Here is a 27,991-nt window from a genome sequence, read left to right on the forward strand (position 1 = left end):
CCAGTTATTTTCTTCTGTGGCATTCAGACAGAATCTCTGATGTTTCTTCAAGATTAACTCCAACTCCCAGGTTTCCGTGTCCAAGTTACACTGTGATAACCATTTTTACATAAAGGTTACCCTTCGGGCATCTCAGTACCTAAGAGCAGGCTTATACTACATCTCAGAGAATTGAGAGGCTGTACCCTACAGACAGTGAGCTAAATCATTACTTTAAGGCATTTTACAAAATATCCATGCCATCTCCAAGGATCTGGCTCACAATAGGCCTTCATATAGAATACAGGCCTGGAAGGTGAGGGATGGGCACAATTCTTAATGAGAGAGAAAGTGTTAGGAGATCTGTTCAAGGCACTTATCTCTATAAACTTAGTTTCCTCATTTGGAAATTAGGATAATCTCAACCTTCTAACTCCAAATAGCCAAAACAATCTTGAGAAAGAAGAACAAAGCTGGAAGCATCACACTCCCTGATTTCAAACTATATTACAAAGCTTTTATAATTAAAACACTATGGTATTGGCATAAAAACAGACACATAATAGAACAGAAGAGAAAGCCTGGAAATAAGCCCATGCCTATATGGTCAGTTAATTTACAATGAAGAAGTCAAGAATATACAATGGGGAAAGGACAGTCTCATCAATAAATTATGTTGGAAAAATTGGACATCTATATGCAAAAGAATGAAACTGGACCACTACCTTACAACATACACAAAAATTAACTCCAATTGGATTCAAGACTTGAATAAGACCAGAAACCATATAACAGAAACAGTAAGCTCCTTGACACAGGTCTTGGTGATGATATTTTTTTAATCTGACACCAAAAGCAAAAGCAACAAAAGCAAAAATAAACAAGTGAGACTATACCAAACTAAAAGTTTCTACACAGACAAATGAAAAAGATGCTCAACATCACTTATCATCAGAGAAATGCAAATCAAAACTACAATGAGATATCGCCTCACATCTATCAGAATGACTAAAATCAACAAGAAACAACAGGTGTTAGTGAGGATGTGGAGAAAGAGGAACTCCCTTGCACTGTTGGTGGGAATGCAAACTGGTGTAGCCATTGTGGAAAACAGTATGGAGGTTCCTCAAAAAGTTAAAAATAGAGCTACCCTACAATCCAGCAATTGAACTACTAGGTATTTACCCAAAGAATACAAAAGTACTAATTAAAAGGGATACATGTACCCCAATGTTTATAGCAGCATTATCAACAATAGCCAAATTATGGAAAGAGCCAAAGTGCCCACTGATTGATGAACGGATAAAGATGTGGTATATACGTACAATGAAATATTATTCAGCTGTTAAAAAAAGAATGAAATGTTGCCATTTACAACAACATGGATGGAGCTACAGAGTACTATCCTAAGTGAAATAAGTCAGTCAGAGAAAGACAAACACCATATGATTTCACTCATATATGGAATTTAAGAAACAAAACAAATAAGCAAAGGGAAAGAGAGAGAGAGAGAAAGACTAAGAAACAGACTTTTAACTATAGAGAACAAACTGATGGTTACCAGAAGGGAGGTGGGTGGGGGAATGGGTGAAATAGGTGAGGGGGATTAAGGAGTGCACTTGTTATGATGAGCACCAGGTGTTGTATAGAAGTGCTGAATCACTAAATTGTACACCTGAAACTAATATTATACTGTATATTACCCAACTGGAATTTAAATAAAAACTTAAAAAAAATTTTTAAGTTTCTGCACAACAAAGGAAATCATCAACAAATGAAAAGACAACCTATTTAATGTGAAAAAATAATTGTAAACCATATGTCTGGTAAGGGGTTAATATCCAAAATATATAAAGAAGCCATACAATTCAATAGGGGAGAAAAGGTTCAATTAAAAAGGGGGCAGAAGATGTGGCACCTGCGTGGCTCAGTCAGTTAAGTGTCCGACTCTTGGTTTTGGCCCAGGTCATGATCTCATAGGTCTTGAGATCAAGCCCAGCATCAGGCTCCACACTCAGTGGGGAGTCTGCTTGAGATTCTCTCCCTCTCCCTCTGCCCCTCCCCACTACTTGTGCTCACTCTCTCTCTCTAAAATAAATAAATAAGCCTTTAAAAAGGGGGGAGGGAGAATATCTGAATAGACATTTTCCCAAAGAAGACGTGTAGATGTCCAAAAGGTATGTGAGAGATGCTCAGCATCATCAATCATCAGGGAAATGCAAATCAAAACCACGAGATATCACCTCACACCTATCAGAATGGCTAGCATCAAAAAGACAAGAAATAACAAGTTTTGTTGAGGTTTGGAGAAAAGGGAACTTTTGTGCATTATTAGTGGGAACGTAAATTGGTGTAACCTCTATGGAAGTTTCCTCAAAAAATTAAAAGTAGAACTACCATATGATCCAGCAATTCCACTTCTGGGCATTCATTCAAAGAAAACATAAACACTGAATCAAAAAATACATACTCCCACACGTTTATTGCCTCCTTATTTACAATATCCAAGACATGGAAACAACCTAAGTGTCTATCAAAGGATGAATGGATAAAGAAATTGTGGTATATATACAATGGAATATTATTCAGCTATAAAAAAGAATGAAATCTGGCCATCCGCGACAACACTGATGGACCTCAAGGGCATTATGCCAAGTGAAATAAGTAAGACAAAGACAAATAGTGTATGATCTCTTTTATATGTGGAATCTAAACACACACATAAGCTTAGAGATACAGAGAATAGATTGGCAGTTGCAAAAGGCAGGGTATAGGGGGTAGAAGAAAGGGGTGAACTGTTACGTTTGGTTTGGTTTGGTTTGATTAGTTTACACAAATTGAACAAAAATTTTAAAAAATAATAATCTCTTGCAACAACTTGAAAGGAACTAGAGGGTATTATGCTAAGCGAAATAAGTCAGAGAAAGACAATTATCATATGATCTCACTGATATGTGGAATTTGAGAAACAAGGCAGAGGATCATAGGGGAAGAGAGGAAAAAATGAAACAAGATGAAACCAGAGAGTAAGACAAACCATAAGAGACTTCTTACCATATGATCTCACTGATATGAGGAATTCTTAATCTCAGGAAACAAACTGAGGGTTGCTGGAGTGGTGGGGAGTGGGAGGGGTGGGGTGGCGGGGTGATGGACATTGGGGAGGGTATGTGTTGTGGTGAGTGCTGTGTGTTGTGTAAGACTGATGAATCACAGACCTGTACCCCTGAAATAAATAATACATCATATGTTAATAATAAAAAAAGATAAATGATCATAATAATCATAATAATCTCAACTTTCTGTGAGATTGAAGCAAGAGAACCCTTAAAAGTGTCTTGAAACAATTACTGGCACATAGCAAGAACTTAATAAAAGAAATTGGATTTTGACTTCTGATACAATAATTGGATCTACCTACTCTAAAGAGAAGCGCTTACTCAGAAGCCAGCATTTTATAATTACAACTATGGAAATAACATCCTAACTGGTTTTGCTGGCTCTACCGTCTCCTCTGTCAATGGCTTTCTTCTGTCATCAGTTATCTTCTTACACCAGAGCATGTCATTAACACATGTAACTCACAGCTCTCCATGACCTGGCACCAATCTATAGCAGTAGCCTTATATCTCACTGTTTCTTCCTATACACCATACATTTTTAAATGACCAGGCTACTTGTTATTTCCCTAATGCTCCATGAATCACCCCCCCATTCTGGGTCCCCCCCCCCATTTCCGTGTTACTACTCAAATGATCTCATCAATTTAGAATGCATTGTGAAAGTCTATCGAAACAACCACCACCATTACTCAAGGAGGATTCTTTTTTTTTTTTTAAGATTTTATTTATTTGACAGAGAAAGACACAGCGAGAGAGGGAACACAAGCAGGGGTAGTGGGAGAGGGAGAAGCAGGCTTCCCACCGAGCAGGGAGCCTGACGCAGGGCTCCACCCCAGGACTCTGGGATCATGACCTGAACCTTAGGCAGATGCTTAACGACTGAGCCACCCAGGCACCCCAATTACTCAAGTTTCTTACACACCTACTCCTGGACTTCACATGAGATTTGCCTTCCTCCCCTCTGGTGATCTGTGGCTTAGTTTAGCTAAAGTTCCACAATCCTCTCCTCTCTTACACCTCACGCCTCAACTACTCTTCCTTGTACACAAGGTTCCACTTATTCCCACCTTAACTGGGATAGGTCTGAGTAAAACATTCCTCTCTGTGTCCTAATTCCCCATCAATCTTCTCATGACTTATTTGGTTTCCCAGGTGCCCTGATAACCAGCAAACAGTGTGCCCTGGAGAAGGGATGAAAGTATTCTGGTGAGTGGCAAGTATTAAGCTCCACTATAAATTAATAACTTTGCATTGTGGTATGTATCTCAATCTTGTAATTTTAATTAATCTATAACCAAGGAACTGATCATCTCGAGGAAATTAATAAAGTCAAATTTTGGGATCAGCAAGGCCAAGACTCAAAGCCTGCACTTGAGTCAGTTTAGTGAGGCAGTTCTTCATTTGAAGCCTGTTGTGGCCAACCCAACCCATTACCATCACCTTCCCACACTCTCATTTAATTCCAGCAGAGAACAGGATTCATTTTTTCATAAAAGTGCAGAGAAATATTTAGGACTTCGAAGGGCTGACTCAATCAATTCGTAAGCTGAAATAAGAATTCCTTCGACAGAGAGGGGCAAGACGGCGGAGGAGTGGGGGACTCTGTTTCAGTCGGTCCCCTGAAGTTAGCCAGATATCTACCAAGCCATTCTGAACACCCACGAAATCAGCCTGAGATGTAAGATTATACATCTGGATCTCTACAGGGGCAGAGGATCATCATTTGAGAGGTACAAAGGCCACTGGAAACTAATACTCCAATGCAAAAGCGTCCTGCGCCTGGGGACCAGCGATAGCTTGCAGAGCGTTGTGGGCTGGACGGGAAGGGCCTGATAAGAGCGCTCCAACGGAACACAGGGGCTTAAGGGGGAAAAGCCGGGACCCAGGCAGCCCCTCACACGGACCTGAGCCTGCAGACCCGGGGGGCCCACCGCCACCACTGCCCGCACCAGTGCCCGCGCAGACCCGGATCCCTCGCGGTTTTGGAGGCACAGGGGGCAGAGACAAGCAGGGGCCTGGGTCCACTGCTGGGGGGATTGCTGGGGGTGTGCACCACCTGCGGGAGGCTGCGGTTTTCAGGGGCACAGAGGGGGAGACTGTGTGTTCTGGAGGATTCAGAGAGGAGCTGACTGTGGCTTCTCTCCTTCGGGGCGGAGGTCTGGGTGCGGACATTTTCCTTTGCTCTGACCCTCCCCAAAGGCGGAAAAGCCTCCAGAGAACAAAAGCCCAAAAAACCGGTTTCCACGGAGTCAGCCCCTTGATAGGGCAACTCCTCCCCAGCGGGATTGACTGAAAAACAACGTGGCAGGCCCCTCCCCCAGAAGACAAGCTGGAAGAGTAAGAGGAGAACAACCCGAGAGTCCCCATAAAACTGTAAAACCCCCACACCAGCGGAAAGAGTATATTGAGCTCCTGGTGTTGCCTCACGGCCTGTGTATTTCTTAGATACAACTTTCTTTTTTATTCTTTCTCATGTTTCTTCTGTTTTTTCTTTTTACCTACTTATCATTTCAACTAGATGTTTAGTACAACATATTCCATCGTAACTTTTTAACTTGTATTTTTTCACACATACTTTTTTTTCTTTATCTATCTATCTATATATAGATATATAGAGATATAGATATAAGCTTTAATGTAGGCCTTTTTTCCCTATTCAATACTACCTTTATATATATACCAGTTTTAATCTCCCTGTAACTCTGGGAAGTAGTGCTCTCTAACAAAGAGAAAAAAATACACCTAGGAAGAACTGAAACACCCTACCTTGCCCACATTGAGAGATTATAGCCCTCCCTTCCTCCCCCCCCCCTTTTTTTTTGAACTTTATAAATCTTATTCTTGGGTTTCATTTGGCTGAGTTTTTTTGGTGGTGGCTTCCAATAGCTCCACACTTTCCAGGGTGCACCTTGCCTGGATTGTGGTTGATATTTTTGACTCTGTACACCCCCTCAACCACCACTCAACAGAATGACTAGGAGGAGGAACTCCCAACAAAGAAAAGAACCAGAGACAATGGCTTCTCCCGCAGACCTAATGGATATGGATATAAGCAAGATGTCTGAAACAGACTTCAGGGTAACAATTATGAAGACAATAGCTAGGCTTGAGAAAACCATTAACCTTAGAATCTCTAAGGGCAGAAATGAGAGCTAATCAGGCTGAACTTAAAAATGCTATGAATGAGATGCAGTCTAAACTAGATACTCTAACAGCTAGGGTAAATGAGGCAAAAGAATGAATTAGTGAATCAGTGATAGAAAGGAAGGAACAAACAGGAGGAGGCCTGCAACAAACAGCTTAGAATCCATGAGAACAGACTTAGAGAAATCAACAATGCCATGAAACGTTGCAATGTCAGAATTATGGGGATCCCTGAGGAGGTGGAGAAAGAGAGAGGACTAGAAGATATATTTGAGCAAATCGTAGCTGAGAACTTCCCTAATCTGGGGAATGGAACAAGCATTTGTGTCCTAGAGGCAGAGAGGACCCCTCCCAAGATCAAGGGAAACAGACCAATGCCCTGGCATGTAATAGTAAAACTCACAAATCTTAGAACCAAGGAAACCATCCTAAGGGCAGTTAGGGGGAAGAGATTCCTTAAGTACAGAGGAGGAACATCAGAATAACATCAGACCTCTCCACAGAGAACCATATGATCCTCTCAACTGATGCAGAAAAAGCATTTGACAAAATACAACATCCGTCCCTGATTAAAACTCTTCAGACTATAAGGATAGAGGGAACATTCCTTGATATCATAAAAACCATCTATGAAAAGCCCACAACAAATATCATTATCAATGGGGAAAAGCTCTCCTTTTCCCTTAAGATCAGGAACATGACCGGGATGCCCATTCTCACCACTATTGTTTAACATAGTACTAGAAGTCCTAGCCTCAGCAATCAGACAACAAAAAGAAATAAAAGGCATTCAAATTGGCAAAGAGGAAGTCAAACTCTCCCTCTTCTCAGATGACATGATACTTTATGTGGAAAACCCAAAAGACTCCACCCCCAAATTACTAGAACTCATACAGCAATTCAGTAATGTGGCAGGATACAGAATCAATGCAACTGTAGAAAGAGAAATTAAGGAATCAATTCTATTCACAATAGCAACAAAAACCGTAAGATACCTAGGAATAAACCTAACTAAAGAGGTAAAACATCTATGTTCTAGGAACTACAGAACATTTATGAAAGAAATTGAGGAAGACACAAAAAGATGGAAAAATACTCCATGCTCATGGATTGGAAGAATAAACATGGTTAAAATGTCTATCCTGCCCAGAGCAATTTACACTTTCAATTCCAGCCCTATTAAAATACCATTGACATTTTTCAAAGAGCTGAAACAAAAAATCCTAAAATTTGTATGGAACCAGAAAAGACCCCAAATCACCAAGGGAATGATGAAAAAGAAAAACAAAGCTGGGGCATCACGTTGCCTAACTTTAAGCTATATTACAAAGCTGTGATCACCAAGACAGCATGGTATTGGCACAAAAACAGACACATAGACTAATGGAACAGAATAGAGACTCCAGAAATAGACCCTCAACTCTATGGTCAACTAATCTTTGACAAATCAGGAAAAAATATCCAATGGAAAAAAGACAGTCTCTTCAATAAGTGGTGCTGGGAAAATTGGATAGCTACATATAGAAGAATGGAATGGACCATTCCCTTATATCATACACAAAGATAAACTCAAAATGGATGAAAGACCTCAATGTGAGACAGGAATCCATCAAAATCCTAGAGGAGGGCGTAGACAGTAACCTCTTTGACATTGGCCACAGTAACTTCTTTCAAGACATGTCTCCAAAGGCAAGTGAAACAAAAGCAAAAATGAACTTTTGGGATTTTGTCAAGATAAAAAGCTTCTGCACAGCAAAGGAAACAGTCAACAAAACTAAGAGGCAGCCCACAGAATAGGAGAAGATATTTGCAAATGACATTACAGATAAAGGGCTGATATCCAAGATCTATAAAGAACTTCTCAAACTCAACACTCAAAAAACTAATAATCCAGTCAAAAAATGGGCAGAAGACATGAACAGACACTTCTCCAAAAAAGGCATACAAATGGCTAACAGACACATGAAAAAATGCTCAACATCACTAGCCATCTGGAAAATACAAATCAGAACCACAATGAGATACCACCTTTCACCAGTTAGAATGGCAAAAATTAACAAAACAGGAAACAACAAATGTTGGTGAGGATGTGGAGAAAGGGTACCCTCTTACACTGTTGGTGGGAATGCAAGCTAGTACAGCCACTCTGGAAAACAGTATGGAGGTTCCTCAAGATGTTAAGAATAGAGCTACCCTACAACCCAGCAATTGCACTACTAGGTATTTACCCCAAATACAGTCGTAGTGAAAAGAAGGGACACGTGAACCCCAATGTTCATAGCAGCAATGTCCACAATAGCCAAACTGTGGAAGGAGCCGAGATGCCCTTCAACAGATGAATGAATAAAGAAGATGTGGTACATATACACAATGGAATATTATTCAGCTGTCAGAAACGAAATACCCACCATTTGCATCGACATGGATAGAACTGGAGGGGATTATGTTAAGTAAGTCAAGCAGAGAAAGACAATTATCATATGGTTTCACTCATATGTGGAACATAAGCAACAGCACGGAGGACCATAGGGGAAGAGAGGGAAATCCAAAGGGGAAGAAATCAGAGACGGAAATGAACCATGAGAGACTATGGACACCAAGAAACAATCTGGGGGTTTCAGAGGGAGGAGGGTGGGGGGGAGGGGGTGACAGGGTGATAGGTATTGAGGAGGGCACATGCTGTGATAAGCACTGGGTGTTATACTTAACTAATGAATCACTGAACACTACATCAAAAACTAATTATGTACTATACAGTGGCTAACTGAACATAAAAAAAAAAAAAGAATTGCTTCGACAAGTATGAAATAATGGATTTAATCTTTAAAATTCTTCCTCTCAAATGTTTTTCAATCAGAAGATAAAAAGAAAATTTGTCCAGTGCTGATTTGTTCTCAGTACTGACTTCCTTCTAACAGCCAAAAATATCAAGAATAAAAATGAACCAACAATGTTTATGTTTACAAATAAAGTAGCCAGAGAAGAAATAGGTTATCATGCTATCATTATTCCATACAGAATCTGATAGAAGGAACTATGAAGAAATTAGGAAACCAACGTTCCATTTTGCTTAAAAAAGAGAAACTGATCATTTGCTGTAACAGCGACTTTAAATGCAGTGATTTTTGTTTGTGTATAAAACATTTTCAAGAACAGCTTTTCAAAAAATTATTTAAATAGAAAAAGGTTAACACAAGCAGCTACAATTGGCCAAATGTTTTATAATGTTACCATGGTATATTCAAACCCAATAAAAAGAAGTTTCAAGTTAAGATTCAAGGGAAAGTAGTGGGAAATGTAAATGGAATTCTGTGGATATTAAGGATTTTAAATTATTAAAGAACTTTACCAAAATGATTATTTAATTTATAAATTTTGTAATAGATAAAGAAAAAATGTTTTAACAATTATTTGATATGTCTTTCCTTTTAGGAAAAGACAAATTTCTCTTTACAAGCCAGGTATTATCTTACAATTAAGTGATTTTGGTAATGATAACAAAAGTGATACTTCACTTTTAAATTAATCCCAAATATTGTCCCACTATTTCATAAACTACACAGCTGATGCCTACTGCAGGAAGCACCTTTATGATGTTTGGGGTGAGACCCCTGAAAAATCCCCTTTTTCCTTCGTTGTTAAATATCTCTTGAATGAGATGAATCATAGAAGTTGTTGTTCCTTTCTCTTCCAGTGCTATAAATTGAAAAAAAATCAGTGTAATTCAATATTTAATCTTTGTACATTAAGATAGTCCAATGATTAATGAGAATTACGGAGGCTAAAATTACTTTAGAATATTCCTCTCTCCCTACTTATAGAATGGTCTTGTGCTGTCCAATATAGTAACCACTAGACACTTGTGTCTATTTAAATTTAAATTAAGTAAAACTAAAAATTCAGTTTCTTAGTTGAATTAGTAACATTTCAAGTGTCTGATAGCCATGTGTCACTATTGGCTACCATACTGGACAACACAGATATAAAATATTTCCATCATTGCAAGTTCTACTGGACAATACTTGAAAGTCTTTCATAAGAGACATCAAAGGAGAATTTGAACAGTTTTTCTGTTTTTTTACATCATTAATTTCTATTTATTCAAAACAACCTAGTTATTTTAAACTGTTTTTAACTTAATTTTCATTAGTACTTCATTAAAGTTATTCTTAATCACTTTTTAACTGATTACTTCATTAAAAAAATAAAATAAAAAAACTCACCTTGAACCTGCATGCGAGTTCTGATAAGGGTCAGAGGGAAGGTGGCTATCTGAGCACACGTGTGAGACAATGTACTACATCCCAGCAAAATTATTATCCCAGGGTCTATAGACTCTGCCGCGTGATGTTCTAGCCAATAATTCTTCAACAGCTGGCAGAGAAGATAGTAGTAAGTATCCTTTAAACACTATGCAAGTCTAAGTAGACTGAAGTTCACTGCTCATTCAATTTCAATAAACATATTGAGTAGCTTCTTGATTCAAGAATTACACTGAGCATTGTCATAGATGTTCTCTCATTTAATCCCTACAGAAACTTGACAAATCCATACTGTCATCTCCACTTTATAAATTTTATAAATGAGGAACTAATTCAGAGAAACTAAGTTATCAAGTCACAACACTGATAAATAAGAGTCAAGCTTAATGGCTTGATTTTAGTAACTGTTCTCTCCAAAATCTTTATGGAGGACTGGTCCTACTCCGTGTACAGAGGAGGTTATCCGCCTACTGTCCTATCAGGGACAGGGCACACAGATGTTTTCTCCAAAAAATGTATTCAGATGGGGCGCCTGGGTGTCTCAGTCGTTAAGGTCTGCCTTCGGCTCAGGTCATGGTCCCAGGGTCCTGGGATCAAGCCCTGCATCGGGCTCCCTGCTCATTGGGGAGCCTGCTTCTCCCTCTCACACTCCCCCTACTTGTGCGCGCTCTCTCTCTCTCTCTCTGGCACACGCACTGTGTGTCTCTCTGTCAAATAAATAAATAAAATCTTTAAAAAAAAAATGTATTCAGACAACCTCAGTTTGAGTTCTCCTATGTTTTGCATCTCTTGGTGTGCTTTTGTTTAGTTTGGTTTTGTTTGTTCTATTTTGCCTAGTTGTTTTGGTTTGTAATGACATTCAAAGATCCAAGCAAAATTCTGGAGATTCTCAGAGGGATTAACAGAATAATGTAGAGAAGACTGCATAATCTACTCTAGGTTAACAAAACCACATTTTCTGAACTTTTAAGAGAGATTCATCTTTCCAAATTTGCTTTTCCTTGAATAAAAGTGGCTAGAGGAAATTATTTTAAAATAGTGGGTTTAAAAGATCACTAAGTGCTTTTAGAACTGTTCATTTATCAAAAGATACAGCTTTACCATTATATATTGAGGCAATTACTATGAAATACATAATTTGATGCTTTTGAAAAAATATATTTCAAAATGTCTTTACTCAGTGCATTTATTAGTCATGCAACAAAAAAAAAAAAAAGAGAAATGTGTAACGTCACTCTTACTCTGGTAAGAAAGCAAAAGATATTGAACTGCAGAAATAAAAGAATGGAGGGAACCCAACATAAACAGCAGCAATGAATTTATTTTAATAAGACCACAGAAGCAGGCAAAAAAGGAGAAAAGAAATACATACTATATTATTCAATACTTTAAACATCTATAAAAAATATATGCATTTTTAAGTGCTAAACAAAATTGGCTATCTTTCATAGGACTGTGGTACCACTTGCCAAAAACACCATTGGGCCTGTGGCTGGAGAGCTGTCCTTCTTGCACTGAGAATGAATTTAAGTGATACTAGTCACATACTCTCACCTGGTTCTTATGACCAAATGGTATATATTGTTACAACAGTCTGCCTAAAACATATGATCATAAAAATGAAATGATTGGCGAGAAGGGGAATAACTTGGAATCCTGCCTGATCAACAAGCACTACACTATTAGGATATTTGCCCTATCTCCATGCTGCCTCTCCCCCAGGAGCCCCCAAGGACTCCTCCCCTCAATTCTCATTTTCACAACTGGGCGATAACATCTCAGCTTTCTCAATCTTAAATGTACATCAGATTTTTCTAGAGAGTAAAAAACCTAAATCCCAGGCCTCCTCCCAGAATAATTAAATCAGAATCTCTTGGGTGTATCCCAAGAATCTTTTTTTTTTAAAGATTTATTTATTTATTATTTTAGAGAGAGAGAGAGAGTGAGCATGCATGCAAGGCGGGGAGGGGAAGAGGGAGAGGTAGTCCAAGAGTCTTATTTTTTGAAGATCTACATACAGGTGATTCTGATATCCATCCAGAGTTGAGAACCACTATATCAGCATTTAAGTTTATAAATATTATCAGTAAAACCTAATTCACAAAAAACACCAAACAAAAAGTTACCATTAGAATACTAGACAACTAAGATTATAAAATGAAAAGCCAAATAAAACCATTCAACTCAACCAAACTTCTTGGTCAGAAACTACTTCATGTAAAATCATTTACAACTAGATTTTTAGAATGAAGACTATTTTAGAATGAAGACTATTTTTAAATCTAACACATAATGTCATATTATGAGAATAAACTCACCTCACAAACAGCAAAATCTATGCCTGCATAAGGTAGAACACCTAGCAAGTTAGGAATATAACCTTTGAAAAAGGTTCTAACACCTTCTTGTTTCAGAAGCTTCTTGCCACAATCAATAAACACTGAATACTCTCCAGTTTTACCTAGAGCCAGTCTGGTCTTTAGAACCTAAATGTGAAGAATATTATAAAAATATATTGATCAGATTCACTCAACTCATCGAGGAATACACTAAACTCCATTATATACAATGCTTACTAATTATCATAGAAATCAAAAAAGAAAGCAATCTTAAATAAAATTTTAGCTTCTCCCTAATTGGCTTTTAACTATAAACAGCTAACACAGTACAGTTTTTACAAATTATTTAAACAGGAAAATGTAATTAATCACTGTGGTTTTGATTGATAACATCTGCTCAAACTCATTTAATGTGCTATAAGGCAACATATTCTAAAACAAACTCATCTGAGATAACATTACTGCTTCAAAATAAGGCAACTACAGCCAAATTCCAAGTTCAAAAAAAGATATACATATATATGGTCATGTTAAAGTGAAGAAGCAATATGAAAAATAACATTCTGTATATACTTAAAATACATACTGTGAGAACTATTGTAACAGTGAGGCAGAAAATTATAAGCATTTAATATGATGAAACATGCTCATAAAATAGTAACATAACAGGAGCTCTAAGGCAATAGTAGACTTCAGTAGTCTGTGATCAACATTTCTGTGCAATAGAACCTCACTCCTTGTCCTATTAATTTCCATTAATTTAACTTAAGGGAGTCCTATAAATACTTGGACAAATGGCTCTCCAAAACAGCCAAGACCAAAAAAAAAAAAAAAAAAAAGGCATGAACTTTTTCTTGATTGGGCAAACTGTGTATCTTGATGGAGCTGCCTCTGAGTCATCAGTTGGAAGGCTTTGTTTTAAGAACTTCTCTGCAGCACCCCACACTTTGGATAATCCTATTCTCAAAACTCTCTGCCCTCCCCAGGGCAGTGTACTCAACTCCCTTCTTACCCAAGTAAATCTTTTCTGTCTGCTTCCCTGGCAGGTTTTTTTCCCACTTACTACCTAAATTAAGGTCTTCTCAAAAATTTTCTTCTCAGTATTAAAAAACAAAACAAAACAAACAAACAAACAGAAAAACCACTACTTTTTTTTCTAAGTAATCTCATGACTTTAACTAGCACTTCTTTGCAGATGACACATCAAGACTTGAAACCTCTCAAATCTCAGTATCACATTTGCAACTGCCTGCTAAAAATCATAACTTGGTTGTCCACCAAGAAGTCAAATTAAATACGTACAAACCTGAACTCCTCATCCTCTCACAGTCTGGGCCACTCCCACCACTCTCGAACTCTGTTAGAGATATAACTCTGACGTAACTCTCCTCAACACTCAGGCACACAACCCAGACAGAACTTCACCTCCTTCCTTTCCCTCTCTCCTACTTTCCACTTCTCAGGCTGTCAGTTCTCAAGACAGCTTTAACAGGAGTCTGGTTCCTCTAGTCAGTGTCATATTTCAAGCCTTTACTATCACTTCCCTGAGTGATGGCAATCTCTTGTATGTAGTCATCTCATTTCTCTAGTCCCTCTCACTCTAAAAGACTTTACCAAGATTATATTTCAGGCTCCAAAGTGTTTAATGGCTTCTTATTTTTTTAAGAAATTGAAATTATATTTCTTACACTGCATTCAAGAGCCTTTCTGATCTGGTCCCAACCCATTATTCATGGTATTATCCAATCCGAACCTAAATATCTGCTCTTTTGCCTCCATTCCTTTGCTTAAGTCATTATTTCCACCTAAAAGGCCTTTCTTCATTATCTCTAAATGTCCAAAATCTAAGCCAAACTCACATATTTTATTTATGTCTTTCATGAAACCCCTAACTGGCAATAATTTCTCCCCTCTCAATTTCCATAGCACTTCATATTGACCTCTCTTCTAGAATTTATATTTTCTATTTTGGATCATCATTATTGATGTACATGTTTTATCTCCCCATCTGAACTATAAGTTTCATGACCAAAATGCCTATTTGATTTGTCTCTGCATCTAGAAATACCTTAAACTTAGTGGTTGTGCAATACAGATTTGATTTGATTAATGATTAAATGATTCTATCAATCAAGCAAGCAAGCAATGATTTTTTTTATCATCTTGATACACCTACAATACTACTTTGATCCTAAATAAACAAACAAACAAAAGAAAACATGTACTAGGGCCAACTAACTCTTTGTATAAGATTTAAATCCTATAGCTATAAAGCTGTTTATTGTACAAAATCCTGATCTCCTTTCATTTACTTTAAAAGTTATAATTTATGGGGCACCTGGGTGGCTCAGTAAGTTGGGCGTCCAATTCTTGATTTTGGCTCAGGTCATGATCTCAGGGTTGTGAGATCGATCCCAGAGTGAAGTCCAAATCAGCGGGGAATCTGCTTCTCTCCTTCTCCCTCTCCCTCTGCCCTTCCCCCTGCTACCCCCTACCCTGGTTTGCACACACACACTCTCTCACTCTCTCTCAAATAAATAAATATTTTTACAAAGTTATACTTTGTATTGAAAGCATTACTTTACTTAAAATTTTATAATAATACATACCTCCATGGGGTAAATACAGGTCTGGGCAGTTGCACCAGCCAATGAGCCAGATATAAATCTCTCAATAATTCCTACATTAGCACCATCAAAACTAAGCCATTTCTTATACTGTATAAATAAAAGTATTGAAATGTATAATATTACTGAAATAGAATGTTTTTAGAAAAATATTATTTTTTCTAAGTTTATAACATTAATTAGTAGTATAACATTATTTGAAAAAGTATTCCAGAGACCTGACATTAGCATCTAGAGGAATACTTGATTTTAATTTTTATGCAATTAGTTGTCTAAGATAATAAGTAAGACTTCTCTATTCGGCCTCCTCTTTCCTTCCCCCCCCCCCCCCCCCGAATGAGTTAGCAACATTAAATCACTTAAGCATACTCATGAATGTACTATTTCATAAAGAGCATGCAAATGACAAAAAGGAGGCAGGGACTGTATCTGCTATCTCTTTTTCACCTCCTGCCTTACATAAGCACAGTACTTAAAATTATTTGGTTACAGCATAATCCAGAACTTAATATTATTTGTTTACAAGGTAATCAAGAATAGTAAAAATGTGAGAGGCTCTTTCCCTTACAAGGAACAAGGGGTTACTCTGGTTAGCTTAAGTAGCAGAGAGGTTACTGCAATAACACATGTAGAAATAAGGAAACAAATATCAGCATAAAGGTCAGGCTTCACAGGAACTAAAGTAAGTTTCATGGAGATTGAAATTGGAAACTCACTTAGGATCCAAGAGAGCCTTAGCAAACTGATTATCTTGTTACCTCCTAAGCAAGATGTTTTCCTGTTTGCCTTTTCTAGAGGCCTATCATCAATATAATTCAGCTATTCTCTATAAACTAACTCTAGTTCTCAAATCAGTAACTCCCCATCAAAAAGTGTGATTGATTCAGTTATTATGAGAGACTGCTAGATGTTCATGTACCCACTATTTTCTTCCTTTTAGTAACAGAGCTGACACAGCTGCAAACCACATTTCCCTCTTTTTTCTCACAGCTAGGTTGTGTGGCTAAGTGACTAATTTTAGCCAATGAGATATGAAGGGAAGTTGAGTATGCAAATTCTGACATCTCCTTAAAGAGGCCTGTCCCGGACTCCTCTTTCCTCCATCTGAGGAATGGCAACGATGGAAGCAACCTCTGAAGCCATGTAGTGGTACCGCTAGCCCTGGACCACTGACCTCTATCTCATTTAAGCTACTGTATTTTGGAATCTGTTTGTCTTAACAGCTTAGGATGAACCCCAACAAGAACAGGAAGTGGTTACTAGATGTAGGGTACTACCATAACTAAAACCTAAAATATGTGACACTGGCTTTATTGTTAGGACACAGATATTGCAGTCTGAGAAGATGATGATCTTTCATTATCAAATGCTTGATAAAACTGCCTGCTGTGATAATTTGGAAGGTAGATCGTGTGCTTTTTGAGCCTGAAGTTCTAGGAAAACTGATTGTAAAATCTCCAGAATGTTGGTCAGTGTTGCCCACTCCTTGTTGCTTTTAGCAAGATCTATTAACACATGACCTAATGCATCTCTCAGCTTTTCAGCCTTAGGGCCTTCTCCAAAGCCAATTTGCAAGCAGAAATGGATGGAAATGGAGCTCTGCTAAGGGAGTTTTCTTAGCCTGGTTTGGTAATCAAGAATGGCGGGCTTCCAAGTAGGAAAAGCCACCTGTTCTGTACCCCAACAGAAGGAAATTAGATGTCCTAAAGAGCTTGCCTAGCTGCCAAAATCAAATTAGGAGTGTTGTCATCCAATTTCAGCCTACTGTTTCATTTGACATCAATGTAGCCCTCTATAAAAATGAGAGAGAAGGGGAATGACTGAGCACAGGAACTGGAAAATAAAACATCAGAGAAGAGATTTTTAGATATGGTTACTCCACATGGTATTGACTGGAAACAAACAGAGAAGTGTAAGAAGTTTTTAAAAGAATTGTATGCTAGAAAACTCATAAGCAAAGCCTACAAAACCCTATGTTCCATTGATCTCTAAAGCAACTCACAGGCCCCAAATCTAAGCAGGCTTTCGCTGGCCATGGCAGACCCTTCCAGAGCCCCACATCACATCTGAGCAGTTCTGTGCAGACTCACAGACTCACTTCACTGACAGAAACCCATCAAAAGCAAAAGCCTCTCATCTCTCCGCTTTTCTGCCTCAGGGCCTTCTCTGAAGCTGTGGGAGCCTGTCCAGCCCAGAAGTCTGGGGAAGTTAAAGTCCTAAGAGCAATCTTCATACAATATGGGACAGAAACTGGCAGATAAATAGCTCAGCTCTCTTCCTTCAGACAGATAATTCTGGGAACTATTGTGTACACTTCCTAGAAGTTCCCTCAGAATCAAGCCCCTACTGCATATAGCTGAAACCTTACTTATGTACCCCTGTATTGGCTTTTCTTCCTTCTGTGTCTCACTGTCCCTGCTTCCTCACTCCTGTTTCTTCACAGATAAACTTTGGGGGGAATCCAAAGTAAAACTATTGGTATTACTTCAAAAGTGGTCCTACGCACCAATTAAAAGCCAGAGATTGTCAGAATGGCTCAAAAAACAACACCCAACTATATATTATTTACAAGAAACCCACTTTAGATACAAAGACATGTATAGATTAAATGTAAATGAATGGAGAAAAATATATCACATTAACACCAATCAAAAGAAAGTGTGAGTAGCTATATTAAATTCAGACAGAGCAGACTTCAGACCAAGGAAAGTTACCAGGGATAAAGAAGGCATTACATACTGATAAAGGGGTTACTTATCTAAGAAGATATATAACAATCCTTAGCACATATGTGCCTTACAACAGAGCATCAAACTACATGGGGCCAAAACTGATAGAAGTACAAAGAGAAATAGATGAATCCAGGGGCACCTGGGTGGCTCAGTCTGTTAAACGCCTGCCTTCGGCTCAGCTCATGAACCAGAAGTCCCGGGATCAAGACCTGCAATTGGGCTCCCCGCTCAGCAGGGAATCTGCTTCTCCCTTTGCCCCTCACCCCACTTGTGCTCTCTTTCTTTCACTCTCTCTCTCTCAAATATATAAATAAAATCTTAAAAAGAAATGGATGAATCCACTATCATAGCTGGAGATTTCAGCATCCTCTATTAGAAATGGACAGATCTAGCAAAAAAAAAAAAAAAGAAAATCAGTAATGACATAGCTGAACTCAACACCACCATCAATCAACTGTATATAACTGACATCCACAGACTATTTCATCCAACAATAGCAGAGTACACATTCTTCTTAAGCTCACATGGAACATTCCCCAAGAAAGACCACATTCTGGGCCATAACACACCTTAACAAATTTAAAAGAATGGAAAGCATACAATGGGTGCTCTGAGACCATAATGGAATAAAATTAGAAATCGGTAACAGAAAGATAATCTTTTAAAATACCAAAATATGTGGAGATTTAAAAACACACTTCTAAATGTCAAAGAAGAAATCTCAAGAGAAATTGAAAAATATTTTGAACTAAATGAAAATGAAGACACAATTTATCAAAAGGAGTGGGAAGTAGTACTTAGAAGGAAATACATAGCACTGAATACATATATTTAAAAAGAAAAATCTAAAAATATTAATCTGTTTCTACCTCAGAAAACTAGAAAAAGAAGAGCAAATTAAATCCAAAGTAAGCAGAAGAAAAGATATAACAAGAATTAGAACAGAAATCAATGAAATTAAAAATAAGAAATCAATAGAGAAAATCAAAAAAATCAAAAGCTGGTTCTTTGAAAAGTGGTCCTAGAAAGTAGGCCTGCTGATGTTGTTAGATCACTCACCAGTCACCTTGACAACAATGGGATCTTTGTTGGTGAATGGGATGATGAAAATCTATGGTGTGCTATGGCATTACAATTACTAAGATTCATAGGCATAGTGGCTTGGGATAAAGTGCTGGTAGACAGGAAAGAATTACATTATGCAGTTGCCCTAATACTTGAACAGCATGGGGACAATTACAAGGATTCTGGAGTTGGTTGATTCTAATTCACTATCTTAGAAACTTGGAAGGAAGACAATGTCAAGGTTAAGTCATCTAACTATCACCTTAAAGCATATTAAGAACACTATGAGGCCTTCATAGCAGCATTTAGAGATCCTCATAGACTGCTAAAAATCAGGCCCACGATATAAATGTAAAGGTAACAGAGTCACTAAGGAAACAATGTAGAGCCTCAAAAGGTCTCCTATGCTAAAGTGAGGCCCCTCACTGGGAAGGAGTAGGATCCTGACACATGGGATGTGAACATTTGGGTGTATATGCCTGAGAAATCTGAGCCCCTAAATTCACAAGCACCCTCCAATTTGGCAAAAAGTTGTCCCCTTCCCACTGCTAGAGCAGAGCAGCTTCTCTTTGTACCGAGGCCATGCACATAAAGGCCTCAAAGAGGCAGATGCCTACCAAGAGGATGTTTGCTCTCCTCACAATCAGCCTACCCATCACCTCCTCTGACTGCCTCCCAGCCAATAACTTACATAGAGTCAGTCCTTAGGTAGCCCAAGGACCTGGCTATTATGGACTGGAAGGAACCAGGGGAACAGTGTGAGAGTGGGTCACAAGAGTACTAATGGTGGGGATCTGAGGGATGGAATATAATGCTGGATAGGGAAGACTTTATTGATGTGGAGCACTCTCCCATGACACAGGACTCCCGAAACCTATCCTAATATGCTGCAGGAATTTCTCTTTAAAGCTTGGACACAACTCTGGCTGATAGCAAGCAAGGTGGTAATGCCGAAGTCTTGACAGTTTACTGAGGAAGGGATGAGTAGACTCAGGAAGGTGGAAATACTACCATGGAGTTTATCATGAGGAGAACCTTCTAGTAGACTATGTTTCTAAGATAAGAAGGGAATCCTTGTTGAAAGACCCAAAGATGACTGTTCTTAGGGTTGACAGCAGCGGTCATTGCCATGGAACTATAGCTACCATAGATACCTCTGATGAATCTGCACAAAGTAAACTGAAAACCTTTGGGAAAGGATTTGCCATTCTAGATGTCATTAAGAACATTCATGATTCATGGGAAGAGGTCAAAATATCAACATTAACAGGAGTTTGGAAGAAGGGGTTCCAGACTTCAGTGGAGACAGTTGCTGCAGGTGTCATGGAAAGAGTAGGAGAACTAGAATTAGAAATGGAGCCTGAAGATGGGACAGGGTTGCTGCAATCTCATGATAAAACTTCAATGGATAAAGAGTTTCTTCTGATAGATGAGCAAAAATAAGTGGTTTCTTGAGATGGAATCTAATTCTGGTGAATATGCTGTGAAGACTGTTGAAATGACAACAAAGGATTTAGACTACTACAGACACTTGGTTGATAAAGCAGCGGCAAGGTTTGAGAGGACTGACTCCAATTTCGAAAGAAGTTCTACTGTGGGTAAAGTGCTAACAAACAGCATCACATGCTATGGAGAAATTGTTTGTGAAAGGAAGAGTTAACCAATGAGGCAAATTTCATTGTTGTCTTATTTCAAGAAATTGCCAGAGCCACTCCAGCTTTCAGCAACTGCCACCCTGCTCAGTCAGCAGTCCTCAACATCCAGGCAAGACCCTCCACCAGCAAAAAGATTACGACTCACTGAGAGCTCAGATGATGCTTAGCATTTTTCAGCAATAAAGCACTTTTAATTAGAGTATATACCTAGGTTTTTTTTAGACATAACGCTATCACACACTGAATAGACTACAGTATAGCGTAAACATAACTTTTATATGCCCTGGGAAACCAAAAATTCATTTGACTCACTTTATCGCGCTGATAAAGTGCGATGAACCAAACCCACAATATCTTCACGGTATGCCTATATTTACAATGATATCTATTGCTGTACACATTCCAGTTTTCTCTCTCATTAAAGTCTAAATTTTTTACATAAAATTTAAAATCTGATCTTTATCATAAAATTCCATAGGCGATAACATTTTACCTGTTCATAGGCCCCAATCTTGAGAGCTGTCTCAGGTGCAATTTTAAAAACATTTACACCATTTCCCCGCCAAAGAGAACGAATTCCTCCTTCTTTTAACATCTGCTCAAATCCACCAATCAATCTCATTCTCCTTGACTTTAAACTATGAACCTAGAAATGTACAGGAAATTTATTTTTAAATTTTTTGCTCATAATATAGCATTGACGTTATTATTGCTAATAAAATAATGATACATAAATGTAGAGATCTATGAACTTCAACACCATTTTCACTGTCCTTTAGAGACATATAAGATTGATATATTAATTTTTTGTTGTCCCCAAATACATACGTTAATCTCATACATCAAAGAGAGCAACTTAAAGAAAACAGGAATGACTTAATTATCAGAGAATTTTTGCATACAAAAAATGTGTTGTTGCTGCTAGATTATTACAGAGTACACTGAAATATGCACTGAAAAAGGAATGGATGAAAATATATCAAACTTTCAATAGTGGATACTTCTGGGTAGCAACATGTTATGGGTTGAAATGGGTCTCCCCAAAATTTATATGTTGAAGTCTTAATGCCTCAGAATGTGACCTTATTTGAAGATAGGGTCTTTATAGAGATAATCAAGTTAAAGTAAGGTCTTAAAGTGGGCCCTAAAAACTAATATAATTAGTGTCCTTATAAAAAGGTGAAATTTGGACACAAAGACATGTACAGAGGGAAGACAACATGAAGAGACACAGAGAAAAGACAGCCATCTACAAGCCAAGGAGAGAGACCTGGAACAGATCCTTTCCTCACTGCCCTCAGAAGGAACCAACCATACAGACACCTTGATCTCAGACTTCTAGACTTCAAAACTGTGAGACAATAAACTTCTGTTGTGTAGGCCAGTCAGTTTGTGATGTTTTGTTATAACATCCCTGGTAAACTAATACACAAGGATTACAAACTAATACACAAGGTCATTTTAATGTCTTCCATTCTACTTTTCTGCATCATCCCATTTTTCTAATGTATTATTTTATAATAAGAATATGTCCTTTTTAAGAAAGTGAAAATTAGAACTTAGTAAAATACCCTCCTGTCTATAGTGTAACAGGATAATAATGGGAGAGCAAGGTGAAATGGGCATTCTCATCTCTCGTGGGAAGAAAAAGTCTGGAAAAGAATTTAACAGTATACACACATGCACACACACACACACACACACAAAGCCTTAAAAATGTTCATATCATTACTTAACTGCTAGGAACTCTTTCTAAATAAATAATCCTAAATATGAAAAAAAAAACCCTCATAATCAATGAAGCTCATCATTATGAACTATTATGAATTATAATTTTAAAAGAGTTTTAAAAACCACCTACATGTCCAAGAATAGGAAAAAATAATTTAAAAAATTAATGACACATCCACTTGAAATAATAGTCATTAAAACCTGTTTTTGAAGAATACACAAATATTTGAAATATTTGAAGAATATTTGAAATAACATGAAAACATGCTCATGCTATACTGTTAATCACAAAACCAAAAAACAATATATAAATTATTCATAAAGTGAGCACTGCTACTGAGTACGGGGCATTCCTTCTATAGATACAGGAGATCTGGAGAAAGAAAGCCCAAATCTGCTCAGGGTTGCATTGCGGATGCAGACCTGAGTGTTCACAACTTGGTAATTGTAAAAAAGCAGGAGAAAGATATTCCTAGGCTGATCCTATTGTGCCTCATCACCTGGTGCCCACAAGAGCTAGCAGGGTCTGCAAACTTTTCAATCTCTCTGCAGAAGATGATGCCCACAGGTACATTGTCAGAAAGCCTGTGAACAAAGAGGGCATGACACCCAGGACCCAAGTGCCCAGCATTCAGCATCTCATTGCTCCACGTGCTCTGCAATACAAACAATGCCTGTGAAGAAACAGCATACTAAGAAAAATAAGGAAGAGTCCACAGAACATGCTAAACTTTTGGCCAAGAGAAGGAAGGAAGCCAAAGGAGAAGATCAGGAACAGATTGTCAAGAGAGGGAGACTATCACCTCTGAGAGCTCCTACTTCTACAGCTGAGTCTGTCAGAAGTAAGATTTTTTTAAGAGTAACAAATAAATAAGATCAGACAACAACCAAAAAAACTATTAATAATCCATTACCAAATGTCACCAATGTTACCAAAAAAAACCAAAAGACAATAAAACACCCCCGTATGTAAGTTTAATTACAAATTTAAACTCACTAGATTGTGAATTAATTTTTGTATCTTTGTGAAGAAAGTATTCAGCAAGTATTAAATTTTAATCATGACAGTTAAGAGATTAAACTATGCACTATTAAAACTACTACTGACAATCCATTACTCAGTAGAATAAAGATAATTAGACACCAATACCTCTAGTGAGGTATCAGTCAATAGCACACTCTAAGTAACTTATTTGCCAATTCTTAGAAATATGGCTTAATACTTAAATAGTACAATAGAACCATACTATTATGTAGGTGCCAGGGTCTAGAGATAATCAATAAATAAGACTAATGGTGTCTTATCACTTCTTTGATATTTTTAGTTCTATTTCTAAAAAAAACTTCTAATAGAGTGTCCTATCATTATTATTTCAAATAAAATTAATTTAAATAGCACACAAGCATCTTTAAGAAAATTTTAAAATCCTTTAATATTGAAAATAAGAAAATTTGCATTTTCAGAAAAATGTGAAATTTTAATGAGAAATAGTATGAAATGTGCCAAAACATTTCTTTTTGAAAATTGTCAAGGGTTTTTCAAGTGACTTTAATCCTTAAGGGGTCAAGTGTGCAAACTACCTGCATCATGACTTTCAAGCGGTCAAAAGGTGCCGTGCATGTCCTTGCAACTGCACCAGCTATACCTCCTGCCACCAAACGCCTCCACCAATCTCCAGAACGCTTTTCTTCTTCAGTAAATTCATCTGGGATAGATATACTCTCCCCTATGTCAATTATCTGATAAAAATGAAAAAATGAATTACACAATAAAGAAAAAGTATACATACTTGATAAAATAAAAGGATAATTTTTTTAAAAAGGATAATTTTTTACAAAGACCAAATACCCAAAGAATTTTTTCATATCTCACCTCCCCTTAATGAATACTGACAATTTTGTCAGCACTTGCCCTAGACCAAATGATTTTTAATAATACATTCACATACAGATTTAAAATCTGTAAAAATCAATTCCTATTAAATTAGAGTTATAAACTTTAAATTCTCAAGCTATTTAGATTAATCTCTTCCACGAAAAATATAAACATTCAATGCAGGGATAATGTCCTAGTCACACACCACAATGCCTGTCACACAATGCTTAATTTTTTCTACTTCATTTCAAAATCTCTCGAATTCCACTGTGTACTTACCTAATCTATCAGAATTCAAGAGTAGTATTTTATACTCTTATACTTCTTTCTCCATTACTTACATTGACTCTTTTCTCTAATGACAATTTTCTTTTTAAAACTCTAAACTCTAACAAGTTTTGCATTTCACTTTATTTTCAGTCATCATACATGCTTTTGCTGAGATTATCCATTTCTGCTAAATATTGAGGCAAGGTGACTCACTGAAAAGAGTGCCACATTGGACACAGGGGATCTAGGTTCCATTACCTGTCAATCATGGCAGACAAGTCACTTCTCTGCTTCTTAGTTTTCCCACCTTTATTTATGCATTCATTGAGTGCCCCCTTTCCAAGTGCCGTTCCACCTCAGAACTTTGTACTTGATTTTCCCTCTAGTAGGACCTTTCTCCTTGGCTCTTTCCATAGATTTCTCTCTAATACTTAGCATAATCTTTATTAGTTCATTTCTATCTGTTGCTTGCTTCCTCCTTTAGAAAATAAGTCTGATAAGAGCAGCCACCTGTTTTTTTTTTTTATGCACTGGGATAGATGTACTATCTATCCTGGTCTTATTTAAGTATCTAAATACTTAAAAGGTCTATTTAAGTATTTAAATCCTGTACTATTTAAGTATTAAAAAAAGACCTAACCTGGTCTTTTTTATGCACTGTTGTAAACCTTGCACTTTGGTCACTGGAGATAAGTGTGCTCAATAAATATTTGTTGAATTAATAAATTAACACACCAGGTGCTGGGTTGTGTATTCATAATATAGTGCAGAAATTAAGTTTCTTCCCTCTGGGAGTTGACAGTATAATACAAAAGATAGGAAAGGAAACAAGCAATTATAATATAAAGGAATAAGTACAATAACAAGGGTAGCAAAAAAAAAAAATGTCTTAAGAACACAGTATCGAGACATTTAATGGAGTGTTGAATTCTTTTTATTTTTGTTGGGGGGAGATGAGTGGAACTGTCAAGGAATACTTTTCATGTAAAGTAACTTAGAAGTAGCAAAGCAATATGAATCCAGGTATTCTGACCTCAAAGTTTACCTTCTTGTCCATCACACTGTACTGTCTCCCTATAGAAGTAGGGATTAACCAAGGGAATGTTCTAGGCAAAGAAAATAATTTGTTCATAGACATTAGATATTCTAAGAACTGCAAGACTGTATATAGGGATGGAGGGAGGGTAAAGGAACGCTCAAGACCTTGGAATAATGTTGACATTTATGGCTTGAGCAATTAGGAAGATGATGACACCATTCAGTGAAATGGTAAAAGAAGATCTAGGGGACAAATGATGTGGTGTGTGTGTTTGAGGTGTCCCAATTGATATCCAATAAATGCTTGCACATGCAGAAGGAAGGTGTGCTCTAGAGATGTAAGATTTGGAGCAATCAATTGGCCTATATCTGGTAGTTCAACGTGGAAGAGTAAATAGGATTGCCTAGAAAAAAAATATACAGGGTGAGAGGCAAACAAAGTTGAAACTAGAACATAGAAGAAAGCTAATATATGAGACAGGCTGAGAAAGAAGAGCCTCAAGGGAAACAGAAAAGTAATGACAGAGAGGTGGGAAGAAACCAGGAGAATGCAGTGTCAAGGAAGCCAGCTGAAGAGAACACGTAAAAAAAGAGAGTGGTAAGATCTAGAAAATATCCACTGAACTAACAGTAGAGAGACTGGCTTAGTAAAAGAATTTCTACAAAGTGGTGAAAGCAAAACCAGTTAGTTGAGAAGTGAATGGGAAGTATAGCCATGAAGAGAGAAAAAGGATAAGGTAGCTAGATGGGACTTCAGTAGGATTACATTTTTTTGTTAAAGGTACTGGCTTAAATATGTTAAATGCTGTATTTAAATGCAGGATATTTAAATACAAAAAATAAAGGAGATAATAGAGAGAATAAGGCCCCTGAATGGGTCAAAGATGAAATCAAAAGGGAAATAAAAAAAAATACCTTAAGACAAATGGAAACACAATATACCAAAACTTATGGCATGCAGCAAACTCAGTTCTTAGATGGAAGTTCATAGCAATACAGGCCTACCTCAAGAAACAAGAAAAACCTCAATCTAAATTTAAACCTTAAGGAACTAGTATTATGCTAACTGAAATAAGTCAGTCAGAAAAAGAAAAATACCATATGATTTCACTCAAATGTGGAATTTAAGAAACAAAACAGATGAACATAGGGGAAAGGAAGGAAAAATAAAATAAGATGAAAACAGAGAGGGAGGCAAACTCTTAATTCTAGGAAACAGAGGGTTGCTGGAGGGGGGGGTGGGTGGGGGGATGGGGTAACTGGGTGATGGGTATTAAGGACGCACTTGATGTAATAAGTCCTGGGTGTTATATGCAACTGATGAATCATTAAATTCTACCCCTGAAACTAATAAAAAATAATAATAATAATTAATAAATAAACCTTAAGGAACTAGAAAAAGAAAAACTAAGACCAAAGTTAGCAGAAGGAAGGAAATAATAAAGATCAGAGCAGAAATAAGTGAAATAGAGACCGGAAACAAAAACAAACAAAAAACAAAAGATCACCAAAACTAAGTGCTGGTTTTTTTAAAAAAGATAAACAAAATTGGCAAACCTTTAGCTAGACTAACTAAAGAGAGAAGACTCAAATAAATAAAAGCAAAAACAAAAGAGGAGACATTACAACTGATACCACAAAACTACAATGGGTCATAAGACATTACTCTGAACAATTATACACCAATAAATTGCATAATCTAGAAGAAATGTATAAATTCCTAGGCACATACAACCTACTGAGACTTAATCATGAAGAAAGAAAAAATCTGAACAGACCAATAATGAGAAAGCAGATTGAATCACTAATGAAAAAAATCTCCCAACAAAGAAAAGCCCAGGACCAGATGGTACCCCCGGTGAATTCTACCAAAATTTAAAGAAGAATTAATGCCAATCATTCTCAAACTCTACTAAACAACTGAAGAGAACTGAACCCTTCCAAACTCATTTTTATAATACTAGCATTACCCTGATACAAAAGTCAGACAAGGACACTACAAGAAAACTACAAACCAATAGCCCTAATGAACATAAATGCAAAAATCCTCCACAAAATATTAGCAAATAGAATTCAATGGCACATTAAAAGGATCATGATAAATGGGATTTATCCCTGGGATGCAAAGATGGTTCAACATACACAAATCAA

At 37.2% G+C, this 27,991-nt stretch overlaps 1 protein-coding gene across 1 annotated transcript in view; it reads right to left on the bottom strand.

The window, feature by feature from the left end:
- Positions 1-9,762: 9,762 nt before the first annotated feature.
- Positions 9,763-27,991, bottom strand: part of LOC110580459 (calcium-binding mitochondrial carrier protein SCaMC-1-like) — a 51,533-nt gene continuing 33,304 nt past the window's right edge. The window contains exons 5-10 of the mRNA XM_021690163.1: positions 24,238-24,396; positions 21,419-21,571; positions 15,456-15,563; positions 12,826-12,993; positions 10,469-10,619; positions 9,763-9,941 (exon numbers count right to left, since the gene is read on the bottom strand). Coding sequence (XP_021545838.1) covers positions 9,763-9,941; positions 10,469-10,619; positions 12,826-12,993; positions 15,456-15,563; positions 21,419-21,571; positions 24,238-24,396 — 918 coding nt within the window. The remainder of the gene's footprint in view (positions 9,942-10,468; positions 10,620-12,825; positions 12,994-15,455; positions 15,564-21,418; positions 21,572-24,237; positions 24,397-27,991) is intronic.

The sequence above is a fragment of the Neomonachus schauinslandi genome, chromosome 4, assembly GCF_002201575.2.
Source record: "Neomonachus schauinslandi chromosome 4, ASM220157v2, whole genome shotgun sequence".
Lineage (NCBI taxonomy): Eukaryota > Metazoa > Chordata > Mammalia > Carnivora > Phocidae > Neomonachus > Neomonachus schauinslandi.